This window comes from Zosterops lateralis, assembly GCF_965231275.1.
Source record: "Zosterops lateralis genome assembly, chromosome: 17".
NCBI classification, from domain to species: Eukaryota; Metazoa; Chordata; class Aves; order Passeriformes; family Zosteropidae; genus Zosterops; species Zosterops lateralis.
In genome coordinates this window covers 3,326,258-3,336,980 of record NC_139777.1, presented here as the reverse complement: position 1 = coordinate 3,336,980, position 10,723 = coordinate 3,326,258, and the positions used below count along the sequence as shown (strand labels likewise).

At 54.8% G+C, this 10,723-nt stretch overlaps 2 protein-coding genes across 2 annotated transcripts; both read right to left on the bottom strand.

The window, feature by feature from the left end:
* Positions 1-260: 260 nt before the first annotated feature.
* B3GNT4 (UDP-GlcNAc:betaGal beta-1,3-N-acetylglucosaminyltransferase 4) lies at positions 261-2,140 on the bottom strand. The gene has a single exon (XM_083873638.1). It carries the CDS (start codon positions 2,036-2,038, stop codon positions 920-922), a length of 1,119 nt encoding a protein of 372 aa, XP_083729764.1. The 5' UTR covers positions 2,039-2,140; the 3' UTR covers positions 261-919.
* Positions 2,141-2,683: 543 nt separating this feature from the next.
* On the bottom strand, positions 2,684-9,636 carry LRRC43 (leucine rich repeat containing 43; the record flags this gene model as incomplete). The annotated part of the gene is made up of 12 exons (XM_083874181.1): positions 2,684-2,850; positions 4,888-4,981; positions 5,466-5,651; positions 5,909-5,998; positions 6,131-6,270; positions 6,478-6,601; positions 6,930-7,108; positions 7,730-7,968; positions 8,566-8,705; positions 8,839-8,949; positions 9,213-9,467; positions 9,547-9,636. The coding sequence occupies 12 exons, from the start codon at positions 9,634-9,636 to the stop codon at positions 2,684-2,686; spliced, it is 1,815 nt and encodes a 604-aa protein (XP_083730307.1).
* Between the last annotated feature and the right edge of the window lie 1,087 nt (positions 9,637-10,723).

Below are 10,723 nucleotides of genomic sequence, written 5' to 3'. Positions count from 1 at the left end.
TTCAAATTAGTCACTTTTGTGTCAATGCATCTTGTCTGGACAGGGCAGAGAACAGCTCACAGAAAAGCAAAGTGGCAAGTATCTATTTCCACATAACATTATCCTCTTTAATGCAAATACCCAGAGCAATGCAAAGCACCAGATCTCAGCCTTCTCTGGCTTTTAGGGCTCTTAGCTTTCAGGAGACCTAAGAATATTCCCATGTAAATACTTTTGAAAACTATTTTATTTATACACATTACAACAACAATGAACCAAACACTTCCCACACAACACGGGAAGCTAGAGCCACTCTCCCTACCAACCATAATTATTCAAGACACATAGCTCCTCTCAAACCAGATCAGAAAGTGTTTGTGCTAAAGTTTCCAGTGCATGTAAACCTGTTGTGAGTTTCTGTAAAAGCCTAAAGGCTGGAGGCAGAGCCCAGTCCCTCAGATCATCATCACTGCTGTATTAAGGCCATATATTTTTGAAGCTTTTCCTTGCCCACTCCACTCCTTTTCTCCTGCTGTCTGGTAGAAGCTGTGGGGTTGCTGCCCTGGGATAGCAGACCCAGCAGGACATACTGGCCTTTCTTACACACCTTCAATTTCAAATGCTCTATCACTCGTTAGTCATCACTGGCTGCCCCACATGAGACTGACTTTGGCTGGAGTCAGACACCGGTGCAGGTGGCACTTTTGACTTCCCCCAGCACAGTCTGGCTGGGAGGGGCCGAGTTCCCTGCACCTTCACGAAGCCACCAGCCATACCCCCACCCTGTGACAACCCAACTGCTTCAAGTAACCCCGGACAGAAAAAGACCCACTGCAAACCAAACCACCCCAGTGCAGTCTGTTAGTAACGAAAACATTTCTACCACAACCTGATTTTTAGTTCAAGTACCCTGTCACCAGCCACGATCCCACTGGGCTCATCAGTAGCTCCTTTTCCAGCCCCTGTTGTAGCTGTGTGTCACTGACACTGCACACCTCATGGTGTCATCCTTCACCAGCGTCCACATGATCCACATCTCTGTCGGGTTCAGTCTGTGCACAACCATCAGCTCTTTGTACAAGCACGGGTCAAAAGGATTGAAAGGCCTCTGGATCCCAAAAGTCTTAAAGCCAGCGTGGTTCTTTGGAGTCACTGACATCTTTGCCAGACACATTCCCACAAACACATCATCTATGGGGAAGAGCTCCATGCCCTCTGCGGTGCTCTGGAGGCGACGCACTGTCTCTCTAGACATCACATATCCCCCTCCTCCTGCATAGAGAGGATAGAAGGTGGCTCCATACATGGGCTCTGGAATAAAATATTTGACCTTGGTGTTCCTGATGGGCCGGGCATTGGCGATCACATCCCCAACAAAGAGATCCTGTTCAGGGTCCAGCTCCCGCAGGAACTCGACGATGTTGTAAGTGTTGACAAACACGTCATCGTCGCCCTTGAGCACGAACCTGGCGTGCAGGCAGTCCTCTCTGAACCAGCGGAGGAAATGCAGCTCCTTGAGGGTCAGGTTGAAGAAGTTGTCAACAAAATCCCACTGCAAGATGTCATCGAACTCCTGGCTCTCGTAAGCCAGCAGCTGGTGCAGGGGCTGCAGCTGGACCTTGGCCTCAGAGCGCCCCAGGAGGAACACCAGCCTGACCTGCCTGCCCCCGATGGAGGCCTCCTTCCCCCAGGTGTTCCTGATGGCCACACGCCGGTCCACGTTGATGGGGGAAGACTTGATGGCCAGCAGGAGGAACATCTCTTTGCTACACCTGGAAGGCTTCAGCAGGACCGGGAAGTTCCTACAGTGCTTGTAGGTTAGGAAGATGCGGTGGGGCTCCGGGAGGGCGAGAGAAGAATTGGCCAAGGTCAAGTTGGGCAAACACTTGGTGCGCTCGGCGCTGTCCAGACCCGAAGGCTGCACTCTGTCATCTGCCACATCCACTTTCTGCCCTGATGATGATGCTGCCAACTTCACCTCCTTCTTCATGTAGAACATCCCGGCCAGCAGCATGATGGAGAAGGTGTAAAGTGCAAGGCTTTTAATCCTGGGATACATGGCAGCATCCGCCCGGGCGGGCAGATGGAGACGAGCCGTTCCCTCCTACCTGACCTGGGACGAGTCTCGGTGCTTCCCCCCGGTTCTGACCCGGGACGTGTCTCGGTGCTTCCCCCCGGTTCTGACCCGGGACGTGTCTCAGTGCTTCTCCCCGGTTCTGACCCGGGACGTGTCTCGGTGCTTCCCCCCGGTTCTGACCCGGGACGTGTCTCGGTGCCTCCCCGCGGTTCTCAGCAGGACCGGTGCTCCCGCTGAGGATGGTGCAGAGCCCCCGGCCCCGGCGGGGCGCGCAGACCGGGCTGGAGCCGCCACTCCACGGTGACCCCGCACGGCAAAACCCCTGCCGGGCTCTGCAGAGGAGCCTCCCCCGCGCTTCCCCCGGAGCTGCCGCTCCCTCCGCGATTTCCCGGGAGCCGCCCCCGCCCCGCCCCGGCGCTCCGGAGCCCCACCAGCGGGCGGGGGATGCGAGGGGCTGGGGGGGCACCGAGGGGCTGTTCTCGGCATGGCACACACACCCTGCACCCCCCTACCCGCTCCAGCTCCTGCAGGAGCTCAGCACCAGCCACAGACCACCAGGAGCCCCGGGGCATCTCTCAGTTCTGGCGGTTCTGCTAAACCAGGCTGGACGCGGCGTTCTCGTGTGGTTTATTTCTTAGTCTTCCCCACTGCCATGGGCACGTTCTCCTGGCTGCTCTGGGTGCTGGGTGCCAAAGGCCAGCGAAGCAGCTGCATGTGGAATTGGACTGTCAGTGGCACCAGCTGGAGCTCTTGGCCCTCCTCCACTTCAGCAGTGTCTTTGTTTTTTCCTTTTTCTGTGATAAGAAGTACATTTGTCACTGTCTTGAGAGAGTAAATAATCCTAAGAGCAGCAGTGCACAAGGGTGTCAGCATTGACTGGGCCTCGAGGGAAATCTATTTGAATGAGACTTTGGATGATAAGCCCAAAAAAAGCATCTTTAGGCTGGCAGTTCACCTGGGTGCAGCCTTGCTTTTTGTTGTGAAAAAACCCTTGGGCAAAAGAGAGACACAGAAATAAATTATTTCAAGGATCCTGGAAAATCAAATGTGGGGTAAATAAAATGAGACCTACGTGAGACTACTTCTGAAGACATCCTTCAATGTCTGGGCAAACGGTTCACTTGTGACAAAGCCCCGCTGCCTTTTCTTTTTGAGCTGTCGGGAAGTGATCCCAATTCCTCTGAGAAGACTTATTATTTGTGTGCATTTGCTGACTGAGGGATGCAAATCAGCCTCAGCTCCCGGCTGTGAGAGTGCTGGTCCCTGCACAGCCCCTCAGGACACAGGCTGGGAGCCATTCCCTGTCCCCTGGGGCACGGCCACTGTCACAGCTCAAAGGATGTGTGCGGTCCCCAAGTGATGAGTGAGTGTCAAACGGCCCTGGAGCAGCTGGTGCCTCAGGGGCAGGCAGGATGTGCAGACACTGAGCTCAGCAGGGCTCGAGCAGCCCCCCCAAAAGCCACAACTGGGGTGTTCTGGTGAGTCACAGCCATGGGACAGTGGGTGCAGCGAGCTGTGGGGCAGCTCAGTTTCAGGCACTGTGAATTCTGCACTCACACTTTGACATATTGACTCAGTGGCCTCATGATGTGGCCCCCCACCTGCACAGGCACACGGGGACACCAAATTAAGCACAAATCTCAAATTGCAGTGGGTTTCCTTGCACACAGCTGAAGGGAAATCTCCTGCATACACTCACCACACACCAGGGAGGGAAGGAAGGAAAAAACAACCAACCAACCACTGCTGAAGCTGAGCTGTTTGATAGCAGCTGCCTGCTTCAGCAACAGGCTGAATACGCATCTTTTTTGTGGGGGACAGCAATTCGAGGAGTTCTTTTCAGATCACTGGGGAAGGGACAGAGCCCAGGACTGCAGAGCTCTGAGAGCCTCCCCAAAGATGGGGATCTTGCTGTGGGTGCCAGAGCACAAGAAAGCAGCCTGGAGCTCTATGGGTTAATTGCACTCTTACATCTGATGCCAGAGCAGGAAAACAAAGCCCCTTTGGTAGCTCTGAGCAGTGCTGGCCCTCTCCATGCCCTCCTTGACCCACGAGCACCTTTTCAGTATTGCTTGGCCACCCCTTCCCTCTCACACTTCCTCCCTCTCTTGCGTTACCCCTCCGACGTGCTGCCACTGCTATTTTTGTAGTCCAAACCAAGATTGCTGGGAAAATAACCTGTAAGAGGCAGGGTGAGGTTTGCCTGTGGCAGATTAAGCAACGCTGCTGACTGAGCAGCCCTGAGCTCCGCGCTGGGGAGGCAGGGGACACACCCGGCGGGGTCGGGGTGGTCTCTTCATGGGTGACAACAGACTGGGATCTGTTCCCAGCCCTGCCATGGGCTGGCTGGGGCACCTGGGGCTCTTTCTGTGCATCTCATCTCCAAACCAGAGAGAACAATAATCCCCTCTGCAAAGCGCTTTGCGATGCGAGTTGGCAGCGGATGAGGAGCTCATTATACATCCCAGGCAGCCCTCGCCCAGCTGCCCGCCCACGCCGCCACCCACATTTGGCAGCCAACACAGTGGGCAGCACTTTTCTCACCCAAAAAAATCTGCTTTGCCCTTCTCCCCTGGCACAGAGTGCTGTAGGTGTGTGTGTCCCGGGGCAGCTGGCAGCCCACCCTCAGTGCCTGTGCAGACAGCGACTCTTATAAAGAGTCCAGGCTGTGTCTGTCCTGTGAGCCCCGCAGTCAATGTCTGTATTGACGGCCCGAGGCTCAGGATGTGAGTAAGTCCCTGCTCCTGGAGCTGGCAGGGCAGCCGGGCCCTGCTCCTGTTTGTTCTCTCACACACCCCACCCTCTGCCCTGCCAGCTCCAGCCTCTGTCACCTTTGGGAGCCGGAGTCGCCGCGGTTTTCCGGCTGGCCAGACTTCCTTTCTTTGCTTTGGCGTTTTTGTTCTTGTCTTTGCCCTTCTTTACCTCCTGTGGAGAGAGATGTTTCTACAGTAAGGCTGTGTTGAAACTCGCTGGCCTCATTCAGTGCTGTGACAGCTGTCATCATCTGGGTGCTGTCACTGGGATTTCAGGGGCAGAGGAAAGGGGTGAGGGGGAGCAGGAGCACAGCAGAGTGGCTGCTCAGAGAAGGGAATCCAGAAAACAGAAAGTTGGTATAGCTGGTATGTGCTGCCACACTGAGAGAGGAAGCACGAGTGGCTGCTTACGCATTCTGGAATGGAAAAATAAACTCATCTATCTTCCTAGGCCCAGAAAAAGCAGTGGTACTGCTCGCTAATATCAGCCCTAAATAACCACACCAGCAGCAATGGATGGTGGTTAGGCAGGGCTATTTCAGCCCCATTTTGGAGAGAAGAGAACTGTGGGATGGATGGATGGAGGGATGGATGGATGCCCAGGCCAGAGAGGGCATTTGCTGAACCCCAGCCCTGCCCTGGGACATGCTCCTTACCTTCTCCTCCACAACTGGTGGTTGTGGTGGTTTCTCAGGGATCAGGATCCCAAAGTCACACACAGTTGCCACCAGGTCCTCGGTGGCCAGCAGGGTCTCCAAGGTCACCTTCGTGGTGCCCAGGGTGCTCCGAATGGGAGGGTCACTGCGGAATTCACGTTGCTGCTGCTTATTTTTCTGCTTGTTCTTGGACACGGGGACAGGCTTCTTCTGTACAGCAGAAGGTTGGTGTCCCTTTATCAGAGAGAAACAACCCCAACCCAGCCCCTTGCCCCCATTACATCCTGGTCAAGGTGTGTGTCAACGGCTGCTGCCTTCCCCCCACAGAAATGGGTCTGACTCTCTGACACACCAAACTGACCCAAGAGAAGGGTCCTTGTTCTCCCATCACTGTTTTTGCAACTCAGATATAATTTGGTCATTGTTCTCTCCCAGCACCTTACCTTTGCACCATTCTTCTTCAGGTCCTGTCCTTCCTTCTTGTTTGGGGCAGTGTTTTCTTCTGGATCATCATCCACAGGCCATGAGAGCACCTGCCCAGAGAGAGGAGCTGGCTCAGGGTCACTGCCATCCCAGCTGCCCCCCAGAGGGAAGGTGATGCCAGCCTGCCTCCCAGAGGGAAGGTGAAGCTCTTCCCCCTTCATCCAGCTCGGCCACACCCTCACCTTCTCCTCCACAACTGAGACAATCGTTCCAGCCTCCAGGTAGGACTTCAGCCCCAGCAGGTCCTTGGCAATGTGTTCCTTCCTGTAGCTGCAGTCGATGGTGTCTGCCCAGGGCTGTCCAGGGGTGGCAAACACCTTTGCTGTGTAGGGACACAAAAAAGTTCAGAGGAGACCTCTCTTTCCCCAGGACAGAAGGACCCCCAGGACACAGCTGGTGCCAGGTCATTATCCATCAGTCCCAGGAGGAGCTCAGCTGGCACTGTGAGGAACATCCTGATGCCATCACACCTCAAGAAGAGCTATGAACCTGCCCTGAGAGATGGGACAGATTTATCACTCCTCATTACCAGAGTGGGCCTTGGGCTCCTCTGTGGCTGCAGGCTCCTGATGGCTCTTTGTTTCTCCTGTGTCCTGAGCAGAGCTGTCCACATCCAGCTCGGCCACTGTGGGATTCTGCTGGATTTTTGTTTCCTGGAACAGAGACAGATGTGCCTCCAAAATCCTATTCCGCAGCCCACCCTCATGGGAGGAAGGGACTTCAGTGCCAGGGAAAGGGTCTGCCACAGTCAGCAGGAGGGGGCTGTGAGTGCACTCCCACGTGCAGAGCTCTGGGCTCCCCAAGAGGGATGTGGGATGTGGGCAGCTGGGGCTTGTCCTGCTGGATGCAGCCACATGGGAATTCTGTCCCCAGCACTGCTGCTGCCCATGCCAGGCCCATCACCACATAGCCTGGAGATGCAGTTCCCCCTGCTGTGACCTGCAATGCTGCTTGTTTCCAGGAGCATAATCAAGCACTAACCTCAGGGCTGCCCCTCTCCTCGAGCTCTTCTCCCTCTGCAAACTCGTAGGTCACATAGTAGCTGTAGGTGATCACTGGACCCTCAGAGCCAACCTCCAGCTGCTGAAAAGCTCCAGGATTAGGGAGTCCCTTCATCTCCCCAATGCTCACAACCACTCGTGCTTCACTCCTGATCAGCTCTGAAAGGAAGACAATCTTGCCATGAAGCTGCAGCACTTCTCTCCCAGAGAAAGGAAGGAACAGAGCAAGCAGAAACCTCCAGGTCCCATGTGCCACCTCCTGGCATCCCTCGGTGCCAGCCTGTGCAAATGCTGTGACAAACCACTGCCACGTGGGGTCACTCCAAAGCCACACAAACACCTCCTGGCTTGGCTGCTCTGCTCCTTCAACATTTCAGTCTCCAAAAAGCACATCCAGCACATAAACTCATTGAGTAAGGGCCATCAAGAGAGGCTCCCCACCCCGGGTGTCCCCAGCCTCCTGCTCTCATCACAGTTAGAGATGTGCTACAGAGGTGGCACTGCTGTGTGCAGGCAGTGCAGCACTATGTGAGCACCTTCCCCAGGACAGATGTTCCTCTTGCTGCAGCTCAGGAGAGAAACACATGGTCTGAAACCAGATAGTGGCTGGGAAAAAAAGCTGAGGCAGGCCGGGACAGTGAGGCAGTGCTGGGACTGGGATGGGCTGTTCTTGGGCCTAAGGCTGAAACTACTCGACTGTAATTGCAGAACTCAACCACAATGCAAACCCCACTCCTGAATCACAGGGTTGGCACAGGCAGCTCAAAGGCAGGGGCTCACCTGGCTGCCTTGCCAGACCATGGAACTGCTCCCTCTCTTCAGGCCATATGTAGATATCATCGAGGATGGACAGCTTGGGCAGGCTGTCCACAAGGAAGCCTCTGTAAGTGGGGATGAGAGCCAGTGGGTTCCCTTGGAGCACCAGGATGCGGAGGCTCTGCAGAGTGGACAGTTGGGAGACCAGCTCCAGCAGGTCCGTGAGGCTGTTAAAGCTCAGGTCAAGGGAGACAAGGTTTGGCCTGAGGAGAGAATCCAGAGAAGGAGGTAAGGCAGCCAGCATCCATTTGAGGATAGAAAGCTACAGCCCTGGGGCAAAAACAGAAACAAAAATCGTTATTCCCCAGCACAAACTGGGTTGAACTGAGGAATCCAATCTGGAGGCCAATTCCAGATTCCTGAGCCATACAGTCCATTGCCAGTCTGCCCCAAAACACGTTTCTTTAGCATCCACTGATGATCCCACTGTAGCATTGGGTGGTGCAGTCTACACTTCGGATCCTTACAGATCTCCAGCAGTGGCTTTGGGAAGGACACTGAAAAAGTAAACTGCTCAAGGAAATGGAACTGTGCTGGGCAGGGTGTCAGGGCAGTTCCCCATGTGATCTCCCCATTCCACACCTTGCTGAGGAGCAAGACAACTTCTGGGCATGCGACAGAAGACAGCAGAGACAGACTGCTCTGCACAGAGAGTAGACATGGGGCAAAGAAACAACCCTTCTCATTTTTCCCAAAATTTTCTTAATTTTCTCAAAAAGGGCCACCTCCATGGCTTGAGGTCACCTATTCGCATCTGCTCATTTCCCTTTCAGGAGCCCACGTTCAGCCTGTGGCACTACCAGAAATCCACGGTGAGGTGCTTTTCCTGGGAAGGGCCACACAGCCGGTTGTACCCCAGCCCCAAGTGCTGGAGCTCTGGGGGTGGCTGAGCACACAGGTCCTGCAGATCATCCACAGCATTGCAGCAGAGCTCCAGGACCTGCCCAGCACAGAAGGAACAACACACACCTTGGCAATGTGCCATTCCTGGCATCCTCTCGAGCTGTTTGGCTTTCACTGTGTTCCCACATGGGAATTCCTGCCCCATCCTGCACAAGACCCTGCTCACTCACCTTCAGAGTCCGGGGCAGGTGGGCTGAGGTTACTCTGCTGATGTTGTTGGCACTGAGGACGAGCTCCTCCAGCTGCTGGAACCGCAGCAGACCCTCATCCACCTCCTCCACCTGCAAAGAGCTGAGTTTGGCCAACTTGTGCCTGAGGCACCTCGTGGCCAGGGTGACACAGACACGTGTTGATCTCCATGACATCTGTGTGACATGGATTAGCACAACATCCTGGGGAGGCTGTGGGGAGAAGCTCTACTCTAGCTGCAGCACATGGGAAGACCCTGGGATGGGAAGGTGTCCTTTTCCCAGGATGTTTTCCCCTCACAGCAGGAAGACATGGTTTCCTGGCCAACAGCTTTACGGGCACCAGCTGCACTTACCCCCTTGTCGAGAAGCCGCAGGGATTTGAGAACCTGGAAGACTCTGGAGCCGTGGAGGAGCTCTGGGGCCAGCGCGGCCACTTCCCGCAGCAGCCGGTCCTGGGGGCTGCACTCGGGGGGCAGTGCCCAGGGGCTGTGCTGGTCTCTCAGCAGCTCCAGCAGCGTCTCAGGAGTCTCCTCTCCCGGTGGCATAGCCTCCTCCAGCCTCGCTGGCTCTGCCCAGGGGCTCCTGCGGGCATGGAGGCGGGATTTGTTCTGCGGACAGGGAGAGAGGACAGGCAGTGGCAGCCCTGTGCCATGTCCCACGGCTGTGTCCCCCCCCCCAGACCCCTACCCAGCTGCCGAAGCCACAGGGGAAGTCCTGCAGCTCCAGGTGCTGCAGGTACTCCTGAAAAGCAGCTGAGAGGCTGCTGGGAGCTGCCATCCAGCCCCGGCATGGCAGGGAAGCCCCTGGCTCAGTGACTTGTGTCCCTGTTGCTAGGAGAGGGTGCCATGGAACCAAATAGTACAAGCAGAGGGGTGGAGCAGGTCTGGAACGGCACCAAGTTCATCCAGCTAGGAATAAATCACTGGTTTTCTGGTTGCCACTAGGTTCTGGGGGCTGCTCCCCGCCAGGGAAAGAACAAGTGGCCTCATGCTGCACTTGCAGGGTGCAGCATCAGCATCCTTCCCTGGCCGGGAACCTGGGGCATGGAATTTGCCATTTCCCTTATCTGTGTCCTAAGTGCCACTCGGCTTCAGGGAAGAAGCAGTCATGATCTGTCAGCTCTGAAAGCCCAGCTCTCCACTTTACGCGGAGGGCACTGCCACATAACCATGTAAGGCCAGCTTATGAAAATGAACCAGGAAAATATGAGCTCCCACTCTTGGAAAAAGTAGGTGAGCTTCAGGAAGAAAAGACACAGCCTCAGGTCAGCATCAGGTGTCCTTATGCAGACACTGATTTCCTTTTTCCAGTGATAGGTGTTGAGGCAATGGCCACAAATTCCATTTTAGAGAGCTGAGAGAGCAGCATGTGTCAGCAGAACTTCACCAAATGAATTGCAGTTGTTCTGTGGCGTCTAACAATTACGTGGTGGAAAGCTGAACTTCTCAAGTTGAGTTTTACAGGACGGATGCTGACCTGCTCCTTATCAGCTCAGCAGCTTATCACAGCCCTGTAGAGACCGGAAAGGATGTGCACAACATGCAGAGACTGTGAGATAATGACATGTCCTGGAGTGGAATAACCAGGTAAAGTGCTGCCCTTAGGAGAAAATGAAGTAAAATCTTCTGAAAGTCTTTGAAAGAAAATTACCAGTGGTTAAATTGTGTTTTGTGGAAAAGCAATGCTGTAAAAATTCTGCTTCCTTTATTTTCATCACTATATAAAATATCTCAGCCCCATTGCCTTTAGTGCTCCTGCTCTTGGGGGAAGACCAGACCCCAGTACTTCCTGGCTGTGCCCATCTGGGAGGGCAGTGCCCAACGGTATTGTTTATGCACAAGCTCCTGCAGCTTCCACAGATCTT

Bases quoted from the DNA above. Each gene is read 5' to 3' on its own strand.
- B3GNT4 (XM_083873638.1), bottom strand. From the start codon at position 2,038: ATGTATCCCAGGATTAAAAGCCTTGCACTTTACACCTTCTCCATCATG.